The sequence below is a fragment of the Penicillium manginii genome, assembly GCF_028828005.1.
Source record: "Penicillium manginii strain IBT 31320 chromosome Unknown utg000004l:1.0-7231830.0:1.0-7236170.0, whole genome shotgun sequence".
NCBI lineage: Eukaryota > Fungi > Ascomycota > Eurotiomycetes > Eurotiales > Aspergillaceae > Penicillium > Penicillium manginii.
The window spans coordinates 5,804,740-5,824,768 of record NW_026643105.1 but is presented as its reverse complement, the minus strand read 5'-3'; the positions used below and the strand labels follow the sequence as shown (position 1 = coordinate 5,824,768).

General features: G+C 48.9%; 8 protein-coding genes across 8 annotated transcripts; 1 reads left to right on the top strand and 7 right to left on the bottom strand.

Moving 5' to 3' along the window:
- Positions 1–466: 466 nt before the first annotated feature.
- Positions 467–1,317, bottom strand: N7533_005873 (Fig1 domain-containing protein; the record flags this gene model as incomplete). Its single annotated transcript, XM_057102523.1, has 2 exons — positions 467–848; positions 911–1,317. The coding sequence occupies 2 exons, from the start codon at positions 1,315–1,317 to the stop codon at positions 467–469; spliced, it is 789 nt and encodes a 262-aa protein (XP_056962153.1).
- Positions 1,318–1,979: 662 nt separating this feature from the next.
- On the bottom strand, positions 1,980–4,890 carry N7533_005872 (Mg2+ transporter protein CorA-like/Zinc transport protein ZntB; the record flags this gene model as incomplete). The annotated part of the gene is made up of 2 exons (XM_057102522.1): positions 1,980–3,673; positions 3,735–4,890. 2 exons carry the CDS (start codon positions 4,888–4,890, stop codon positions 1,980–1,982), a joined length of 2,850 nt encoding a protein of 949 aa, XP_056962152.1.
- Positions 4,891–5,580: 690 nt separating this feature from the next.
- N7533_005871 (uncharacterized protein) lies at positions 5,581–8,507 on the bottom strand (the record flags this gene model as incomplete). The annotated part of the gene is made up of 7 exons (XM_057102521.1): positions 5,581–7,316; positions 7,378–7,580; positions 7,601–7,829; positions 7,880–8,207; positions 8,274–8,299; positions 8,365–8,404; positions 8,466–8,507. 7 exons carry the CDS (start codon positions 8,505–8,507, stop codon positions 5,581–5,583), a joined length of 2,604 nt encoding a protein of 867 aa, XP_056962151.1.
- Positions 8,508–10,288: 1,781 nt separating this feature from the next.
- On the bottom strand, positions 10,289–10,813 carry N7533_005870 (nucleoside deaminase; the record flags this gene model as incomplete). The annotated part of the gene is made up of 1 exon (XM_057102520.1): positions 10,289–10,813. The coding sequence occupies one exon, from the start codon at positions 10,811–10,813 to the stop codon at positions 10,289–10,291; it is 525 nt and encodes a 174-aa protein (XP_056962150.1).
- A 951-nt stretch (positions 10,814–11,764) lies between these two features.
- N7533_005869 (uncharacterized protein) lies at positions 11,765–12,763 on the bottom strand (the record flags this gene model as incomplete). The annotated part of the gene is made up of 1 exon (XM_057102519.1): positions 11,765–12,763. The coding sequence occupies one exon, from the start codon at positions 12,761–12,763 to the stop codon at positions 11,765–11,767; it is 999 nt and encodes a 332-aa protein (XP_056962149.1).
- A 1,426-nt stretch (positions 12,764–14,189) lies between these two features.
- Positions 14,190–16,100, bottom strand: N7533_005868 (phosphoribosylaminoimidazole carboxylase ADE2; the record flags this gene model as incomplete). The annotated part of the gene is made up of 4 exons (XM_057102518.1): positions 14,190–14,386; positions 14,443–15,400; positions 15,478–15,575; positions 15,635–16,100. 4 exons carry the CDS (start codon positions 16,098–16,100, stop codon positions 14,190–14,192), a joined length of 1,719 nt encoding a protein of 572 aa, XP_056962148.1.
- Positions 16,101–16,375: 275 nt separating this feature from the next.
- On the top strand, positions 16,376–17,782 carry N7533_005867 (uncharacterized protein; the record flags this gene model as incomplete). Its single annotated transcript, XM_057102517.1, has 5 exons — positions 16,376–16,385; positions 16,441–16,486; positions 16,551–16,599; positions 16,659–17,289; positions 17,376–17,782. The coding sequence occupies 5 exons, from the start codon at positions 16,376–16,378 to the stop codon at positions 17,780–17,782; spliced, it is 1,143 nt and encodes a 380-aa protein (XP_056962147.1).
- A 163-nt stretch (positions 17,783–17,945) lies between these two features.
- N7533_005866 (uncharacterized protein) lies at positions 17,946–19,084 on the bottom strand (the record flags this gene model as incomplete). Its single annotated transcript, XM_057102516.1, has 4 exons — positions 17,946–18,020; positions 18,080–18,198; positions 18,253–18,924; positions 18,979–19,084. The coding sequence occupies 4 exons, from the start codon at positions 19,082–19,084 to the stop codon at positions 17,946–17,948; spliced, it is 972 nt and encodes a 323-aa protein (XP_056962146.1).
- Between the last annotated feature and the right edge of the window lie 945 nt (positions 19,085–20,029).

The window sequence follows — 20,029 nt, the reverse complement described above, 5'->3', positions numbered from 1 at the left end:
AATTAACTAAATGCAGGATTCGGCTCATCCGGATGGCGTTCAAGTTATTTCCAAATTTATACGCTTTTACTTGGCCGAAGCCTCAAGCTCTAATTTGTGTCAGTTCGTCAACAGTTGTCTTCATGCCCGCTCGGTTATCAAGAAATTCTAGCGACAAAAGAGTCTTTATCCTCAGTCGCCGCATTTTGGGTCTGATACATGCTCTATGATTTTTGGCTGGGACATTTCATATCATCTACCTGAAACACAGGGTGGCCTTGCAGTTCACATATTCGACTAATATTCGGGGGGGTTCTCCTTTCGCCCTCTGTTCTCTTTGTCTATATACGAATAATGAGCTGCCACATATCACACGAATATCCTGGTTCAAAAGGGATAAAATATTGGGTAGGCACCGTCGGGAACACAATGACAATATTTATCAATCAACCTCTGCATGACTCAACTTGAATCTGATGCCTCCCACCTACTCCGAGTCGTCTGTTAACTTTCGAAGCATAGAGATACTCAAAATCATGGTTAATATCGCAGTGCCGACTAGCCCAATGATGGCCACTGAAATCCAGCCAAGTGCCATTGAACCGGCTCCAACATGGCCTGAAACTGCACCATAACTGAGGATTTCGGCCACAGACGCGGTAGAGCTACTATTGATATGCTGCCATAGTATAGAGATAATCCCAAGGCCGAACCCAATCACCAGCACGATTAAAACGCCCCGTAATACCTGGCGAGAAGGAAATGGCTTGACCTCGATGTCAGAACCACTTCCACCGCTCTCTTCATGCCACCCCGGAAATGTTGACATGAGGATAAACGCTATAACGCAGGCCACGATAACCACATATCTGTTCAAGATCAGGCCTATCAATATACTGTAGCGCATAGGTAAAAGTGAAGCTAAACTCACAAAAACCCGTCAAACACGATTTTCTGTCTAAACTCCTCCGCAACCATGATCAAATTGAGCGGATCCGGTGTGATGGTAATGCTCATATTCCCATGATTGATTGTCTTTTTCTCCGCTTGGACAAAAGCCGCCAATGCTTTGGCACTACTTGAGCAGACGCGAGTCTCGTCGAGGCCAAGGCCTAATTTGCCAACACACAGTCCCATGTAGCCTGCACGAACTTCCACTAGAGTAGTCCCATTCCCCGCCTGTGAGACATTAAAGACAGCGTTTGCAATAGTTGAGCTCACTTGACCAGGGGCAGTCAATATCGGAGATCCTATTTCGTTGTACTGCAAAGAAAGCAGATATATGTTGCTCATTCCGTTTGACGTGCACCCGGACAGTAAAACAGCTGGGTTGAACATAGTGATCATAATATTAATCAAATGACCGGAAGGATATATGGGCTCTTACCCACCTGGGCAAGTAGTATATTGGGAAAATCTCACAAAGCATGGTTATTGGGAACAACAAGAAAATCATCAAGACGTGATGATAGCCTATCAACGGAATGAACCTTCTATTTCGGACCAATTTCGGTCAGTATCGATTATCGCATTCCTTGGCATCAAAACTCTTACGTCCATTCCGCAAATCCCATTACGGCGTGGCTCGAACGCGGGGTAGGCTTCAGGGGTCGATTAGTAGTAGTGAGGAAAAATTATGTGGATGGGCTTGTGAAGTATCTCAATACTAGTAGCAGAGTCATGTACTCGCACACTGTGAGAAAGAGAGCCCCTCATCAAGTGACTTGCCCAGGTGGGAGAGAATATACACTAGTATCACGTGCATCGCAGCACTAGTTGAAAATACGTTTACGATATCTATACGGTCAAGACCTTGTATTTAGCCCCCAAATATGACCTACCAGTACTAGTACATACAACTACCGAATGTACCCATGTACTAGTCAGCTAGGTAGTCGTCTAAACTCCCTCCCGCGACACTCAAACGAGAGAAGGGACACCTACTAGCCTGAGCCACACTTCCTTCCAGTCAGAACCGTGAAAGTTGGTATTATTGGACTCTAAGAAGCTGCGCTAGTGTACAGCCCGAAAGCGATAGCTAAAATCTCTAACACGAGCATCATAATCGTCACTCCAACCTTGATACCAGAGGCAAGAGGACTGGTCCAGATGGGTACTAAGGTGACGCTCAAAAGAAAAACACTGGAAATGAACAAGATGCATATATTCTTCGCCCAGGATGGAAAATTGAAAGTAGCGATGATCCACCTTGGGAATGCGGATCGGAATTCTGAATCAGAACGGTGCCAGAACGGAACTCCGACGCAACCTACTACAATAAAGGTTACTGCAATAGTGACGGCGCCTTGTGTGCTAGAGTCGAGATCTCGTGTCCAGACAAGAGCGAGTGGTGTTGCCAATACTGCCCCATTCAACAGAACAAACAGAACGATGAAGCCGAAGATTGTCCAAACCTTCCTTGCTGTTCTGAAAATCCATCGTCGAAGTATTTTAGCAGCCGGGCGAGGTCGACTTCCTATCCATTGTATAGAGAGGAGAATGGGGATTGACCGTGTTGGAGTGGGAAGACCATGACTGTCGGCGTATTTTTGGATCTCACTCCTCGTGACGATTTTCATATAGGCGAGCCATCGGCTACGCATTGTGATTCGCATCAAGTATGCAAAAGCTGTCACGACGACAGCAACGATAAAAAATGAACGAAGAGGTACGTTATCGGCAAATGGTTCGACCTGCATGCCGAAAACAGATGTAGCAAATGAGAGTGGAATGAAGATGAAAGCAAGCTCTGTCAACCTGCTCACAGCTCTTGCCTCGTCAATGGAGCGCCGGCTATCCAACAATCCCATATTAGATGTAAGAAGAGCCGATGTTCGATGGAGTCGCTCAGATGCTTGATTGATTTCCTTCAAGAATTCTCGAAAGTCTTCAGACTCTTCTGGCTCGTTGGTCATGCTACCCTCAGTGATACTGGTGCCTGGAGGCTCTAATAGAGCAATAAAATCAAAGAACGGCTTCATGGAGGCCCTAAGATCAGGCAATTCTCGTTGGGCCCGACCAATGACCCGACGCCATGAAGATAATCGATCCTCCATTATGGCATCATCAAGAATCCCTGTTTCCACTTCATCAAAAACATGACTTAGCTGCTTGAGAAGTGATAAAGTATCTTGTTTGATAATTTGGAATAGCGGTTTAGCTAAATTGAGTTGCTCTGTATTTTTCTCCAGCCCACTGCAAATTGCGCCTGAAGTCGACTTTGGAGAACTGAGATTGTGTCCCAGAAGCTTTGCTGTTGATTTTGATCGGAAAACTTGATTTAAATCCATTGAGACCTTATCTCGAGGTACAATCTGCCTGATGATGACCTTGTGGGAAGATGGATCGGTGAGGCCCTTGCGAAAGCCAGAGTTGCGCTTCGCAGTGTCGCGCTTTTGTCTAAGGAATGTATCCTCCGCGCGCTCCCCAGCGTCAGATTCATTCTCGGTACGAACGGGTCTCCTGGGTCGTCTTCTAGTAAGAAACAAGCCCTTTTGGTGGAGCCAAAGGTTGTCCCAAGGCATAGACAAAACAGTACCCCCAACAATGCGGGGCGGCCTTTCATAAAACATATGGGAAAGACCCTTTTCGGCAAGGTCAGTATCTGCCTCAGAGACATCTGTATCATAATCTTCGGTCTCGGGCGCTGGGTGATCCTCCTTTACCTGTGGTAAGGGATCCGAGAGAATGATAACTAGATGACCGGTCAGCTCTTGGTTTAGAAACATCTTTTCCGGTTCAGCTTGGCAACTTACTGATATCACAGTCACGACCCGTTAAGTTCCCCTTCCAGATTGTCAGCCTTTCTTCCAACCCACACTCTCTTTTCATATTAGCCGTCTTTCCTGGGTCCGTCCACAAAGGCCAATCCGACCGAAAAATGTTTGTGGAAACAGTCGTGGTGACGACTCCATAGGGAGTAAAATGTTCCATCCCAATTTGATTGCCCTGATCCAGCTCCTCTTCATCACCTGTTTCATTGGCAGGATCGACCTTTTTCGTCGTACGAGTACTGGCTTTCACAAGATCCTTCATGCTGCGACTTGAAGAATACATGGGCTGCCGATAGACTGGCCTGATCCACCTTATTGAGAAGTACGACTTCTCCAAGGAAGCCGTCGCCCACGACCGAGAAGGCATCATGTCATAATTTGCGTCCGCATATCCCGAATTCAGCAAGTGTTCTTCGAAGAATTCAGGGTTGATGCTAAATGTCTCCCCGAGTGCATTCATTGTCGATGTAGATAAATCCTCCACAACAAGAAGTCTGAGACGAACATCAGGCGGTGGGTATCCCAGATCTGGTATGCGCTCGGAAGAATTGATATGTACCGCACTGGATCTGGAACTATCGGTATAATCGTAGTAGATAACCGAGGCTCGATTGTGACGTGAGTCCTTGCCAACATTCCCATGCTTGATATGGTCCAGAACTCTCCCCGCATTTTTGATGATTTTGTCGTAAGTAAACCGGGTTGTTCGTTTCTTCTTCCGAGTACGAGGCCTTCCTGCTCCAACGGATACTTCCTCTGCTATTGGGGGATCTGCGGGAGATAAAATTGACTCTGAAAGCGGAACCATGGACGGTATCGCCGGTCCATTAGAGTGCAAAATGGCCTCCAAAGAATCGTTCGATACGTTCAGAGTGGGAAGGTTATCACTGACAGTAGAAGACGAGGCATGAGAATCCGGTAGGTGGATCGTCCCTGGAATCTCATGATGAGTCCATGGATCGTTGCGTAGCACATCTTCCAAGGAGTTTGCAGCGTCGCTTGCTATGCTAGGCTCCGGGCTTTGCTCCTCTGTCATCGAGAATCTGTTTCGACTTGAACGGGCCGAGTTGGAAGCTGCATGATGCTCTGACCCTTGCAGCCAATCCAGGAGGCGAGCATTCTGTTCATCTGGGCTCATGGCACGAAGTATTGAAGTGGGTGATAGTCCGTATTGTCATTATGTTCTTGATGTGCACAGCTTTGAGGGGAGTCGGCTCAGCTGGAAACGGGGTGGGTAGTTGGTTCCTAAACAGGACTAGCATGCAGTTCAATCTCTAATCACCCCTCTTTTTCTTCAGCAGCAAGCACAACACAGTACATAGTTTTGCATGTTGTGTTAAGTCAGAGCGTAAATCTTTTCATGAGCATTTACGGAGTACATACGAGGACAAAAATGGATTCATTAACCGATAATTGTTACTGGGGCATGATCGCGCTTCCCCGCAAGACTCAACCATGGAACCGAAGCTTTCCCGAAGCTTGGCCCACCTGGTTGAAACAACTTTATAGAAGAGCTATGAAATTCTACGTTTTCTACCAAGATCTAGTTAATACTGGCTATGATGTAGGTCAAGTGATAGTGAATCGCAGGACAGTAAGTTGCATTATTTATTAGACTACCGACTGTATAAAATCATACTCGTACAAAGACAAACTGCAGAGGGGGAAATCATAAACCACAAAATCCAAAAACAAAAGTCAAAGCAAGTAGATACCGTCAGAATGAAATGGTTAAAACGAAGGTTATACCAACAGTGGCACATGTCGTATATGCGAATGCAACGACAAATGTATCTTCACACGCTATACTTTCATGGCGTTGCTATATTTAAACGACTGGAGTCGATCCATTAGTGACATGGGTAGCACCGTTGGTAGCGGTACCGTTGGTGGCACCGTTAGTGGCGGCCTTAACGCCATCGCTGAGGTGAGAGGTCTTTCCATTGACGAAAGCCTGATCAACCTCATCAGAGAATCCGCGGGATGGGTAGCTGTCCACCTTGGTACCGTTGGTAGCATTGGTAGCAGCGCCGGAGACACCCGCAGCAGCAGCAGTACCGGCAGCACCACCACCACCAGCACCTGCAGAGGCAACACCATCCGCGGTCGTGTGTGTCTTGCGAGTGACTGGGCCCTGGGATGGGATGTCGCTTGACTCGGAAGCCGCACCGATGCTGAAAATGGGTGACTCCCAACGGTCTCCCTTGGCAGCAAGCTCGGCATACTCAGTAGCTTTGTTTGAGATACCACCGGGCAATTTGACATCAGGGAAGATGGAGTCGTTCAGGGTCATGACGGTTTGAACCTTGGTATCGCGCTTGACAGCTCCCTCGGCCTGCTTAGCCTTGGCCTGAGTGCGTGCCCGAATGGCATCGGCATAGCGGGAGAAGATGCTGGGGGCATTCTCAGGGTCTTCGCGCGCAGCCTCCTGGGCCTTCTTGGCCTCTCCGTGGATCTCCTTGGCAAAAGCATCACCATCAATAAATGCCTTGCGGATTTGTGCCTCGACAACCTTCTGCAGAGCGGGGCGAACAACGCGGAAGAGCATAGGCTTGAAGGTAGCAAACAGGGCCTTGTGGTTCGATTTCTTCAACTTGATATCCATGTTCTTGATGCTCACGGAAACCTTGTCAAGCTTGACAAAGTTCTGTTTGTCATTCTTGTCAGCAGTAGATGCCGCAATCTTGAAGCTCAGACCCTCGCCACCCAAGATGATGTCCATCACACCGGTATCGGTGATCGAGGGGAAGCCTTGCTTCTTCTTGATGTGGTAGCTGACATCACGCAGATCGGCCTGGATACCGGATGCAGCGATCATGATCTTGTTGTTCCGCTTGTTGGTAACCTTTTTGCGGCCCCAACGGAAGTAGTTGTCGCTACCAAACTCGAGGACATTGGGCATGAGGTTGTCGCTCTCAATGACAAGGTTCTCGACAACAACATCGACCATTGGGTCAGAGACCTCGATACGAGGGATGGGGATGTAGCGGACATTTTCAACGATGCCGGGAAGAATGACATCACGAATATCCTTGAGCAAGTGCTTCTTGAAAACAACCTTGCCCTCGGTGTCACGACCAAGATCCTTGAAAAGCTTCTGGATGGACTGGGCGAGAGCTTGGTTCTGGGGATCCTTATCGAATTGCTCGGCAAGGAACTTAATCTCGTCGACGATACGATCGGTGTGGGCGCGGTAGCGCTCGCGAAGAAGGTAGCGGCCCTTGTCGTACAGCACATTCCACTCACGGTTGCTCTCTTCATCCATGATGAAGCCCTGCTCACGCAGACACTTACGAATATAAGTATCGATGTTTGAGAACCAACCGCGAAGCTCAGGATCCTTATCAGCATCGCGGTAAATGTTGTTGAGTGAGTCGAAGAAGTCGGCGAGCGAAGTGTTGTTGGCGAAACGCTCAATCAACGTACGGAGGTTGTGCTCCGCGGCCTTGACGCTGTCGGTGGCACGTACATCGCGGACGGCGGTACCGCTCTCGCCAGTAGCGGTCTTGGTGTGGCCGGCGTACTTTTCGGCCATGGTCAACAGTGTCTCGACGGCTTGCTGGTCTGTATCATAGGTAAGCACTTGCATACGGTAGACAGGTTTCTTTCATTTGGGAATTCTTACAGTCGGCGTGGCCTTGGACCTCAATGATCATCTTCTTGAGACGCCAAATGGCTTGCTCGCGGCGCTCTTTGGGAATTTTCTCGGCCAGATACTCCTTAGTCTGACCCGCCAGCTTCTTGCGACGGCTCATCTCAGATGGGGTAATAGAGGAAGCATCACCAGCAGTGCCGGTTTCAGATTCGGCAATGGATGGAGACGCGACGCTAGACTTGTCCTATCAAACGTGTTAAAGCTGCCCGGGGTGTATTTGAGCTCAACATCGCTTACAGTCTTGTTCTTCTTGAACTTGCCCTTGATATCATCCTTATTGATGTTGGGCTTCTCATGCCAGGTGTTCTCTTCCGCGGGCTCATCGATTTGGGCAAGCTTGTCCTCGGATGGACGAACTTGGTTGGCGGCCTTCTGGGAGGCGTCTGCGGCGATATCGCGAATCAATACGGTAGCATCGCTCACTGAAAATCGTTAGTAAAAGCTCAAGCCAGCTCGCAGTGTCCCAACTCACAGATCTTGCGAAACTCTCCATTGGTAATAAGCAACGTGCCCAGAGTCTTGAGACCATCGGCAGCCTTGCTAGCATCCTGCTTTCCATCTTCCTTGGTCACAGGGACATTGGGAGCCTTTGCACCACCAGCAGTGATTTGCTGCGCTTGCCAGATAAAGTCCTGAAGCAACTCGCCATCGTTCTTAGACAGCAACAGCTTCTTGGATTGGTCGATGACATTGCGCAGATCCTTTACAAGAACTTTGCCTTCGGCGGAGAGGTCCTGGTGTGGGGAAGAGAGAGCCTTGGAGTTCAAGGCGGAGTTGAGGGCGACATCGCACTGTTTGTTCTATTTGGGGTAAAACAATGTTTAGTAGGAAATTCGGCGACAGAGTGGGATACCAGGCAAACTAACCGAGGGGAGCTTGCTATTCTTGAAAGCTATAGGGTGGCCGTGAGCGACTGCGATGATTGAAATTGATGGGACTTGAAAGAAGTCGACTTACCATGGAAGATTCCGAACAGTTGAAGCTTGTGGTTGATATCCTGTGGAGCACGATCTCTATTAGTGACCTCTTTTCGCAACCAGCACCATGGGTTTGCATACCTGCTCCTTTTGCTTCACGTCGGTGGGTTTATTGACAGACATGATGGAAAGAGTCGTGACAATCGTATGATAAAAAGAATCGAACACCGACAAAAAGCAGTAGAGTAGTAAGTAGTATTACTAGGCACGCGGTCAGCAAATGAGTTCGGACCTGTCAGGACTGCAAGGTTGGTAGTTTGCAGCTCTAACAAACAATCAATTGCTTACCAGAGGGGTTGAGAAATTAAGGATTATTTTCTGGGGGAGTGGTAGTCGATCCCTTGGAAGAAGAAAAAACAAGGGGGTTGGGGTATCACAAGAATGAAGGGGAAATATGGGAGAAGGGGAGAGAGAAGCAAAGCAGGGAGGGATGACGGAGTGATTAAATATGAGCTGTAGTGCATGGCAGGTACTACCACTGCTATAGTACATAGTAGTACGGAGTACATAGTACATACATGCCTAGTACATAGTGGTAGTACTCTATAACGATCCCTACTGGAAGAAGGAAGGAGCTACACGGGTTCCTTCCTTGACGCAACATGTGACGTCACGCTTTCGTTTTGGCGCGGGCTGCGATTCCCCCAACTGTCCCTTTTGTATCTACTTTTTGCCATGATCCTCCGTTTTCATTCTTGTTGCCCTTATTCAATGGTCTCGCTCTCAATATGGTCCAGTGTTTGGCTTCTAAGTACCTGCGCCGACTAAAATTCGGCATTGATGGCCCTCAGTGGAGGAGCCTACCTCCATAAGGCTGTCAAGATTCCAGGCTCCCGGATCATGACGATCGAGTCATAGACGCCACTAGTCTGTCTGGCCTCCTCTGCCTTAAGCCACATCGAGCTCCCTGATCTGCAAAACTCCTGTTTGAGCTCCAGTCTTGGCACGCACGCGCTCTCTCCATGGTTCCATGGTCCCAGGTGGGCCGCAGCCAGCTTCGACAATCTGTGGTCCTGAAACCAGGATGATCTGAGATCCTCCGCATCAACTTGACGTCAATCCTGCGTCGCTCGAGATGACATGGCACCATCCAATATCCTTTCCTCTGATGCTTTCAATCAACGCCGCGTACCACTTAAAAATACAATGAAAGTGTCGTCAATGGCATCTCCCCTCCCCCCCCTCTTTGGTCTCTCCCCTGCGCCCAAACTATTGATTTCGGCTGCGGCTGCTCCTCCGAGCGATCAGCATGCGACTCCTGCGCTCCATTAACTTAATTTTCTGATTCTTTGACACAGCCACATAGAAATTGGGGTGGGGACTCCAGTCGGGCTCTTCTCGTTCCTCAACATTAGGAGAGAAGGCCCAAAATGTAAGTAGATCGAAAATCTGTGGCTAAACTCCGCAGGGGCTGTGCAGATACTTCAGCGGCGTTGTCCGCTCTTCGGAGATCACTACAAAATTCCCTAGAAGGGTCAAGCGTTCCTGGTTGACAAATCTTTGGCAATTTTGCTCTCCAAGGTTCTGCCATGTGGGTTGCGCTTGGATAAAGCTCCCGTTAATTATCCACAGTGGAGTGCTTTGATCCTCTAGCAGATCCATGTCTCCTTTTTTCCCTTTCTTCTAATTCCCGATTCAGCATTAGCCTCTTTCATTTCCGTCAGATCAGGGCGTAATGAGCCCCGTGAAGCAAAATCACCGCTCTTTGCAATCTCCAATTCTCGAAGAAATCAGGCCACAGAATTACATGCAGATGAAGATCCGCAAACAAGACACTCTCGGGACTACTCCGAAGATTATCATTTGTTAATTGGTTGGAAACCTTATACATACATCATTTATCTTCCAGTTTTAATTCCTTCAGAGCAATTCCGCAAGCTATTTCTTGCATGACATGTGATACCTCACGACTGGCCGTGCTTCGACCAGTACCGCCGGGCGTCATCAACAACGCGTCTCTCCCATCCCTCGCGCGTCAATGGCCCTATCACCTCCACCTTAGTCTGCCCGGCCACAAATATATCGCGACAAGGTAGGTCCAAAGTGAGATTCTCCGGATTTCCTGCCCCGATCAAGCCTTGTAGTGTTTTCTCCGAGGCCAGGTACACCAGCCGACCGATATGCGCCCAGTAAACGGTTCCCGCGCACATGGCGCATGGCTCCCAGGTTGATATCATGGTACACCCGGCGAGATACTCCCATGAATAGTTATCGGCGGCATTGCGGGCGAGTTCGCATTCCGCATGGCGTACGTGTGACAGCGACAGCGATGACATGAGCTGCGTCGTGTTATCTGGGGCTAGTAGAATGGCTGCGAATGGTCTCTTTCCGTGTATATCTTGGCCAGACTGTTGGAGGGCCAAGCATCGAGATGCACCGTTATCGAGCTGTGCGGAGGTCAATGGGGAAAGAGTGGTTGGTGTTGTCATGGTGTCTGCTGTCAGGTCGGACTAAGGCCGTGGTTGATAAAAGTACTAAGGATTCCCAGGTTGGGGGTACTGATTGTTAGATATATCTACCTACTAGGTAAGCATAAGATATCTATACCGCTGTCATGTAGCCCCATCACCTTGAAACTTGAACTCTTTTTAAAGCACGCGGCGGCATCCGACGATAAGAGCGGGGGAACTGCTTCCCCTCACCCGATACTAGAAAATAATTGGGTATATGGACAGAGGAGTAATAAACACGCTCCGTGGTGAATTGGTACTAGGAGAGACCTCTAGGGCTGCTAGCCTGCAACTCTTGAACGAGGTCATGGCTCTGTCATGATCAGTGCTTTATTCGTTGACTTGCCAAGGCTTGCGCAGGATGTGTTCAATCGGGGCACTGGCAGGAGGAAGGCTGCAACGGAGTCGGTGTTCTAAACAACTTGAAGATTGGAAGCTTCAAGTTGAAATTGGAATAGTCGTACCTAGGTATGTCAGTGATATCCTTATAGACTGATTACTTCAAGTTTCGAATTCGATATAAAAGTTTCCAACGTAGGCGTTGACTTCAAGTTGGCACACCTATAATCTTTACCAAGGTAAGACTAGAGAAGGAAGATTGAAACATGCAGAGATATTGAGACTCGACTACCTAGGTACATGAATACTATCCATATTATGCCAAAGCCAGGCCCTCTACTTTGTCTCTGGCCCGGGAGCGATGTAGAATCGTACAAGGTCAACTACTAGTAGGTGCCTTCAAGTTCCCGAATGGATGTCACGGTGTTCAAATTTGCTCATTACTCTTAAAGTGCATGGGCGGTCGATATCCAGTCCCACGGCTAGTACATTCTAGGTTAGAGAAAAGAAAAGAAATCTAAATATATACATGTATCATTTTGCTTCTAGTTTATGCAAGGTCGTTATAGATAATTATTTACATTAATTTCATCATTGCAGCACGCTCCGATTTGAATCAGGCGTTGCGGTCTCACTGACTCGTGGATCGGAAGATAGCTTCGATGACACACGAGTCTGCTGCAGAGCAATATTTTCCGGATCGTCCCATATTCGCGCCTGGCTGTCGCTATCTGCTGGGGGCTGGTTGTTGGGATGGTGGGAGAGATCCACGAATTCCGACAGGTCGGTCGGGGCGGAAACGCCGCTGCTGCCGAACTTTTGCGTCGTGGCGTCGACGAGTTTGCCCAGGATGGCGTATTCTAATTTGAGTTTGACGCTGTAGGCGAATGCTTTCAGGGTAACGTGGACGTCGAAGAGGCCAGAGTATTGAACGCCGATAATTGCGGCGTCCATGCAGATCATCGCGAGATTAACTACCAACAATTGGACTAGAGTGCCCCGGTAATTGCCCCTTGGGCGGAGGTTCAAGAGTCGCACTGCTTCCCAGGAGTATATCATAGACAGGATGGCTTCTTGGACGGAAAAAGCGATCAATTGAATGCGCTCGAAGATATTGAAGCCTGATGTGAAGAGATCTGATTTATTGGAGTGGCTGCCGAGTTCGAGGACGGATGCAGGGATGTGGAAGATTATTGCATCGACTATTATCATGGCGAGTGTCCAGCGAAGGACGGTGGGGCTATGTACGACCAGATGCAATCGTGACCAAAGGACCAGCGATTGACCGGTTACCATGCAAATCCAGGCGATGAGCTCCATCGCCACTGAGAAATAGCTGTCGTAGACATTGAAGATAATGAGGAGATATCCCAAGCCGAAGGGGATGATGCTGATTGAGGAGATGAGGAGGCACCAAAAGTAGCAACCGCCATAACGTTTAAAGGTGGTGAAGCAGAGGACGATAAGTTCTAATGCGTTGTACCAGGCGATCGCGGTGAGACATGCAACGGCGGTACGTTCAGCAATGTTGTCGGTAGTTGAACGTGCGGCTAGGCCGTAGTTACTGCCGAGGATGCCACTGATGGACATAAGGGCATATTCTCTGCCTGTAGTCGAGGGTGGAGGAGCGCAGGTCGGGAGGTTGAAAGTTACAAGATATTCATCGGATTTGTAACCAAGTCAATGGCGGTTAAGACAGCGGAGTAGGCGGGATGTAAGGCTAGAATTAGACGAGCACCATATGTACTCCGTATAGACAGATCAAATATAAGGAATATGGAGCCGAGGGGGGGCATATGTATAGGAAGAAGACTAGGTAGGCATCAAGCCAGAGAGATACGCAAGTGAGATGTGAGGCAAAAAAAGGTACAGGAGGCGGCGGAGAACACGAGATAATAACCGACCCCGTAGTCGATATGCCCCAAACACGATTGGCCTAGATACTCCATTTTGTGGAGACAAGCAATGGAGGCGACCAGAGAATGAAGTGCGATAGGTGAACCGCGTGAGGGGAACCTAGCCATGGAAAGGTTAATCGCTTTGGCCCCGATAACGGCTTAACAACCCGGGCGAGTGCCCCATGGTGGCGTCTGTCGTCCAATTGGGAGAGTCTGCACGCGGAAGATGTCTCGTGTCCTCGATCTCTTTACATACCCAGGGGTTTGTGATATTCAATATGAGACTGGGTTCAAATCAAATCATAATACGGAGGATTTGGCCAGAGTTCTCACTCATTCTCACCTCTAGTTTTCATGTGAAAGCATCAGTGGTGCCATTTTCGACCAATGAAATGCCACTTGATCAGTGCTCACAGAGATAAGGGATGTTTGAGGGAAGGTACCCTAAGCTTAGGAAGAAGAGGTTCCATAAGCCCCAGATTATGTTCGTCCTTTAGTCATTCCAATCTTTATGCCTTACGCCCGAACACGCGGAGGCGGTGAAAGGATACTGCCTTCTAATTGGACCAACCAACTAAAAGGGGGTAATCCTCTGAATTCAAGTTTCTTCGCTGCCCGGGGTAGCTTTGGCTTAAACTTTCTTGGACAAGAATCCCTCAACACTTGGCTGAGAGTATCCGGTAGGGATGGTCATGGGCTAACCGTTTAAAGGGTGTGAATTCGGACTCCGGCCGAAGTCCAATATACTCCTGACATTTAACCTTCAAATATTCCACGGTATCATTTCGTGGAAGGTTGATCGAAGCCCAGATCTTTTTCCATTGAACCTAATTTTCCGTTTGCGGTTCCTACTGCCAATTTCATGATGTAATTGATGTCCAATTTACCGATTGGGATATGTCATTCATTGTCGTCTAAAACCTTGTATCAAAAGTGTCCTCTCTATCATATAGTTCGCGGGAATATAGCATCTGTATCATGTGCAGATGAGAATTTTGGGAAAAGCAATCGCTTTCTTGTTCCTTCGTCTGCCTCATTTTTTCTTTCTTTCTTACGCATGCTGGTAAGACTGGGGTATGTCTGAAAGTGAAAGTAGAAATTACAGAGAAGAACAGTCTCTACATCTGCTCAAAGTACTTCTCCCAGCCCAACTCGCGCATCTTGGTGCCCTTCTTCTCCATGTTCTCGGCGCGTGCCTCTTCGGCATAGGCCTCGACCTTGCGCTGGATGGCTGGGTCGAAGGAGCCCAGGATGCGAGCTGCCAGAAGCGCCGCATTGATGCTGTTGTTGATTCCAACAGTGGCCACGGGAACACCTGCACAATTCTGATTAGTATTTGTCTATAAAATTGAACAAGACATGAAAACTTACCACGAGGCATCTGGACAATACTGTAGAGGCTGTCGACGCCATCCAGGGAGCTTCCCTTGACGGGGACGCCAATGACGGGAAGAGCAGTGTGGGCAGCAGCCATGCCAGGAAGATGAGCGGCACCGCCGGCAGCGGCGATGATGACCTTGATACCGCGCGACGCGGCCTCAGCCGCGTACTCCGCCATGTAATCCGGGGTTCGGTGAGCAGACGTAATCTCGACATCGGGCTCGATACCAAAGTAGTTTTGCAGCAGCTTCAGGCCAGGCACAAGTGTCTTAAGATCACTGTCGGAGCCCATAACAACTGCAACTTGGGGCGCGGGCTTTGAAGGGCCCGACTTCTGTGCCTTGGTCTTGATATCAGTACGCTGGGCCCGCATCTCGTCCACAACGTCAACCAGAGGCTGAATCATAGTTTCAGCCTCGTGCATGGTGCCAGCAGTCACAGTGATGTGTCCCATTTTCCGACCAGGCTTGGCGGCTCCTTTGCTATAAAGGTGAATGCTGGCATTGGGGATCGAGAGAGCATACTCGGCCGCTTTCAAGTGCGAGTCGGGGGTAGCACCACCGATAATGTTGAGCATGACAGAGGGTTGACGAATTTCAAGGCTCTTAGCGGGGATGGGGAGGTCCATGATGGCGCGAATGTGGCTGTCAAACTGTGACAGAGCGCACCCCTCAATGGTGTAGTGGCCGGAGTTGTGGATGCGGCTAGCAAGCTCGCACAGCATGAGGCTGTTGTCTTCAAGAAGGAACATCTCTACGCCAAAGGCACCCTTGCCCTCGAAGGCAGAAACAGCCTTTCGTGCAAGAGCCTGTGCCTGCTCGTTGATGGCTTCTGGTACGTTGCGAGCTGGCGCATAGACCAGTTTGCATATTGAGTCCTCCTGAACCGTCTCCACGGTAGGGTATGACAACACCTCGTCCTTGGTCTTGATGACCATGACGGCCAATTCCTGAGATATCATTAGTTATGGAGCTTTTTTTTTTGGAATAGAAACAAATGTGTAGATAGAGTTGGCATAATGCGCACCATCTTGAAATAGGCCCACTTCTCTGCGTACAAGGGTCGGTCCTTGAGAGTCTCGAGAGCTTCGGGGATATCGGCCTTGGAGTTCACGCGGAAGTTACCTAGTAAAAATCGTCAGGATTCTGTTGAGACCAAGAGTCCTCTTTCCAAGGCCACATACCACGTCCATCGTAGGCCATTGTCTTCGATTTCAACATCATCGGATAGCCCAACTGCTCTCCAACCCGAGCCAATTCCTCCGGGGTATTCTCGACCAGTTCACGGTGGTCCGCCATGGGGATGCCGTATTTGCGAAGGTGCTCTTTCTGGTTGAACTTGTTCTGGATTGTGCGAATTGCTTGCCAGCTAGGCTCGACTCGGACCTGAGAAGCGACTTCCTCGAGGGCGTAAGTATCGACGTGCTCGATTTCGGCGGTCATAACGTCGCAAGATTTGGCCAATTGGCGAACGGCCTCACGCTCCTTGAATGATCCCGTGACATGGCCATCGTGAAAGCTGATCTGCTTGGCTGGGGAGTTCTCGGCATCCAGGACGTTGGCCTGGATGTTCAACCTGTTGCAAGACTCAACAAGCATGCGGCCCAGCTGGCCGCCGCCGAGAATTCCCACCTTGGGAGAATTCCACATTGTATTTGAGGGGTCGAAAAAAGTATATTCGGGAGATTGATGGGAAATTCCAGTCGGAACAGGCAAAACCTGGGGGAAAAGAGAAGGCGCGACAAGACTCATCGACTCATTCGTTCCTGCCCCGCCGAAAATTGGAGAGTCACGTGTGTGATTTGCCCCATGATCGCTATCGATAAGATTCACTCCTGGCCAATCAGCGGCTTTCCACGCTACCGCCCCAGCTATGGCCGACATCTCATCGCAGCTTGTGCCACCGAGTAGCCCCAACCATCACAATGTCTTTGGGTGAGTGGCGCGGACCTATTCTCGGATGTGGACGAAGCTGACATTGTTGCGACAGATGAAGAAGCCTTGGAGACCGTCGCTAATGGCGGCTCGATTGATCTGTACGTCTGCAGTTATGAAGCAACGTGTGTTATGGACGACGCGATACTGATGGTTTAAATTCAGTGACAAATGGGCTACCATGGTCGAACCACTACTAGAGCGGCTGGAAGATGTGTGTTTTCACCATGCGATACTTTTCAAGATAAATGATTGCTAACAAGCTTTTCTAAGATCATATACAATGTGTTTCCCATGCCCAAGGCGCCCCCGAGATCTCAGCCGTACACTCAATTTCTATCCCCACAAACCGACACCAATAATGTCCCCCCTGAGAGTCGCAACAAAGAGAATACAGCTCCAGGCGACCCGCAGAGTCCTGCACAGCCGGCGGCGGCGACTACCCCACTTGCGTCCACCGAGCGCGTTCCAGATTCGCAACCACAGTCATCTTCGCAAGCCAGCGACGCCCTTCCACCCCAGCTTGCACAACTGCTAAGCTCTATCCGCTCATCGATCCAATCGTTCTTCACGAGCAAGCCACCGCACACAATCCAGCGGTTTGCTGAGCTTATCCTTCGCCCGACCGCTCACTACCGAACATTACCCGCTTATCTGCGTGCTGTGGACCGTGTCATATCTGTGACTAGCGATGCGGCTATTTTTCCATTCACCACACCAGCAAATACGAAGCCCCAGCCGAATGGTTCTGTTCAGCCAAGCAACAGCGCCGGGACATATCTTACTCCCGACTACGCGCATAGCTTGGGAAGTGACGAGTCCTTGGGTGGTGCGCTTCTCACCCCGATTCCGTGGTTGACCAATGCTTCCTTCGGGGCCGAGGGTATGTCACAAATGGAAGATGGTACGTCTATCAATTACTAGCTTTCTGCGCCCCTCTTCGATTGCCGACGAGCCGTTGGAAGTTTGAGCTAACAATTACATCCACAGAAGATTCGGGATCCGCGCAAGGTCACAATATGGAAACTGGAGAATCACACGTCCCGGATACTGCCATGCCTCCGATTGAGCCTGAAGACAGTGCTGTCACCGCTGGCTCCCCACCTGCAGATTCATCTGAAGAGGTTCCTCACGCTCGCGGACCCCCTGTTTTGGGCGTTCAGGATCTAGGTCTGCAGGATGGACAGGGAGTTGAGATGACGCTTGGTGAACAAGAACCCCAGGGTGCGGGAGCCGATGGTCCTGCTGACACTCAGCAATCTACTTCTGACGCAATTCCAGCCGATAAGGACGGAGATATTGTTCTTGATGAAACCCCAACCAATCTCAGGAAGGAAGAGGAAGCCAAGATGGAAGACGCAGCAGCTACAGATTCTGCTAAAGCGTCGGAGACATAGAATGAGTGAAGGGCGTGTCCATAGGGTTTTATGTTTTCTAAGTGCCTCTGGCATTATGAGTCACGAATATGTTAAATTTGTTGAATTGTATTCGAAGATTTTCAAGTTAGACCTTGACTAAGTCAGTAACTTGAATAGAAGTTTCTCGTTTTTTTTTTCGAATTTAGATGCGGGTATCGAAATCCTGGACAGCGTTCTCATCGCATGCTCGAATTAACTCGAGACGGGTCCCAGGCTCCTGCTCGATATCAGCGTTTGTCCAAAAACAGATATGTTAGTACGAAGATTATTCCATACCCTTGCACTATGGCCAGCGTCAGGGATCCAAATTAGTCGTGACTTGGGCAAAGACCGGTGCAGCTCCCAAGCAGTTTGTGGGGGACAGACCATGTCATATCGGCCCTGTATGATGGTGACTACTAAACATCAATACGGGTGAAACCCAGAGACCTCAGGCCTTATCTGCTTACCAGGAATATGCCGGATTTTTGCCAAGTTCTCTGGCTTGAGAATCTGTCTGTCCTCCAACCAAAAGCAATGCGCCGAATAATGCGCCTCCATGAGAGCATGCGCCAAAGACCATGCATCATCATCTAATTGCTTGAAGCCACCTTCGTCAATCCTCAGCTCCCCAATACTCAAGTCCCACCGATTCCATTCTTTGGCCGCTGCTATCTTTGTTGTATGGTCATCACTTGTAAGTCGCTTGTAATATGCAGCGGTCATATCATGACGCTCATATTCGGGAAGATAGCGTTGGAAGGCATCCCATTCTTCAGGGAAGATGTTGGCCGCGCCCAATGGTCCTCGTGACCACGCAACCTCCGACTTGCTGGCCGTAAAAATCCCCCGCAAAATCAACGACCCCACGAACTGCGGGTAAGCTTGGGAATACAGAAGAGCGAGTGTCGTGCCCCAGGACCCACCGAATATAAGATGCCATTTGGAGATTGACAGATGTTGACGAAGTTCTTCGATATCAGAAACAAGGTCCGGCGTGCTGTTTTCACGCAGCTCAGTAGCGGGCTTGGATTTCCCCGTGCCTCGTTGATCAAGTAGGATCACTCTGTAGATGGCTGGGTCAAAATAGGTCGTGTTTTTTCTTGAAGTGCAGCCTCCGGGACCTCCGTGCAAGAAAATGACTGTTTGCTAATTAACAACTTTCCACCTCGACGCGGAATCTTTCAAAAGCGGACCTGGCTTTCCATCCTTTCTTCCATATTGCTCGTAGTAGACTCGATGTAGTGTACCCACAGGAAGTAGGCCTATATCAAAGGGCTCTGAGTGTGTGTATCCGCTCATCTTCAAGAGGTATTATGTGTTGTCACTGTTGAGGTTGGTTTAGTCAGAGACGCGGACAAGACTAGCACTAAATTTTGACGGCCCAACCGAGTCGTACAATGTGCCCGCCCCACATTGCTCAATCCTAGGATACCCTGGGCGTTTGCACGATAATCACAACAGGGGTAGTACATGCGAAGATATAGAAATGAGAAGAGACGAGGGGAGCAGGTTGAGTGCTACGCTCCAGGCTGTTCATTGAATAAAGAAATTGCTTCACATTCCCCAGTAGATACCTAGGTATTGTCTAATACTAGTATACTATCAGTTCGGTCTTTTCATCATGAGAAAAGAACTTGAAAATGAGTATTTTGATAGAACGCTGTGAATTCGGTTCAGGAGCGCGTTTGAACATTCAAACAACCCCTTTTTTTTAATGTCTGTGTGAATAACAATTGCTGTGGCTGTCAAAAATCTAGGGGACTTCCATTTCTCGGCCATCAATCGACTTGAACATAGCGGAAGCCATGGAAGGTGGATTTTTGGACTGCCCAAGCTGGGCAGTATTAGAGAAAGCTCATAAATCAAATGTTGTTTCGCTTCAAGTGATTACCCAGGCTACTCGCGCTTGATCCAAAGGCTCTACAAACAACGATTCTCCTTATACTAGCTGAAATAAAGACAAGTATTATCAAATCGGCACAAATTAGAGCTTAGAGTTTCGGCTAATTAAAAGTATCTAAATTAAGATATACCTTAGATACTATGTAGTAATTAGGTAAATATTGAACTATGAGATATAGTCCCTTCCAAGCCGTCCGTCCACCCATAACGCTTCAGACGGACGGACGAACAGTAGACTTCAAGGCAGGTGACCAGATACCTATTCATTTGCTTAACCTTGTGGCTACTAGTTACCTAACCTGGAACATTTAATAGTATGTTGAAATTATAGTACTTGAGCAA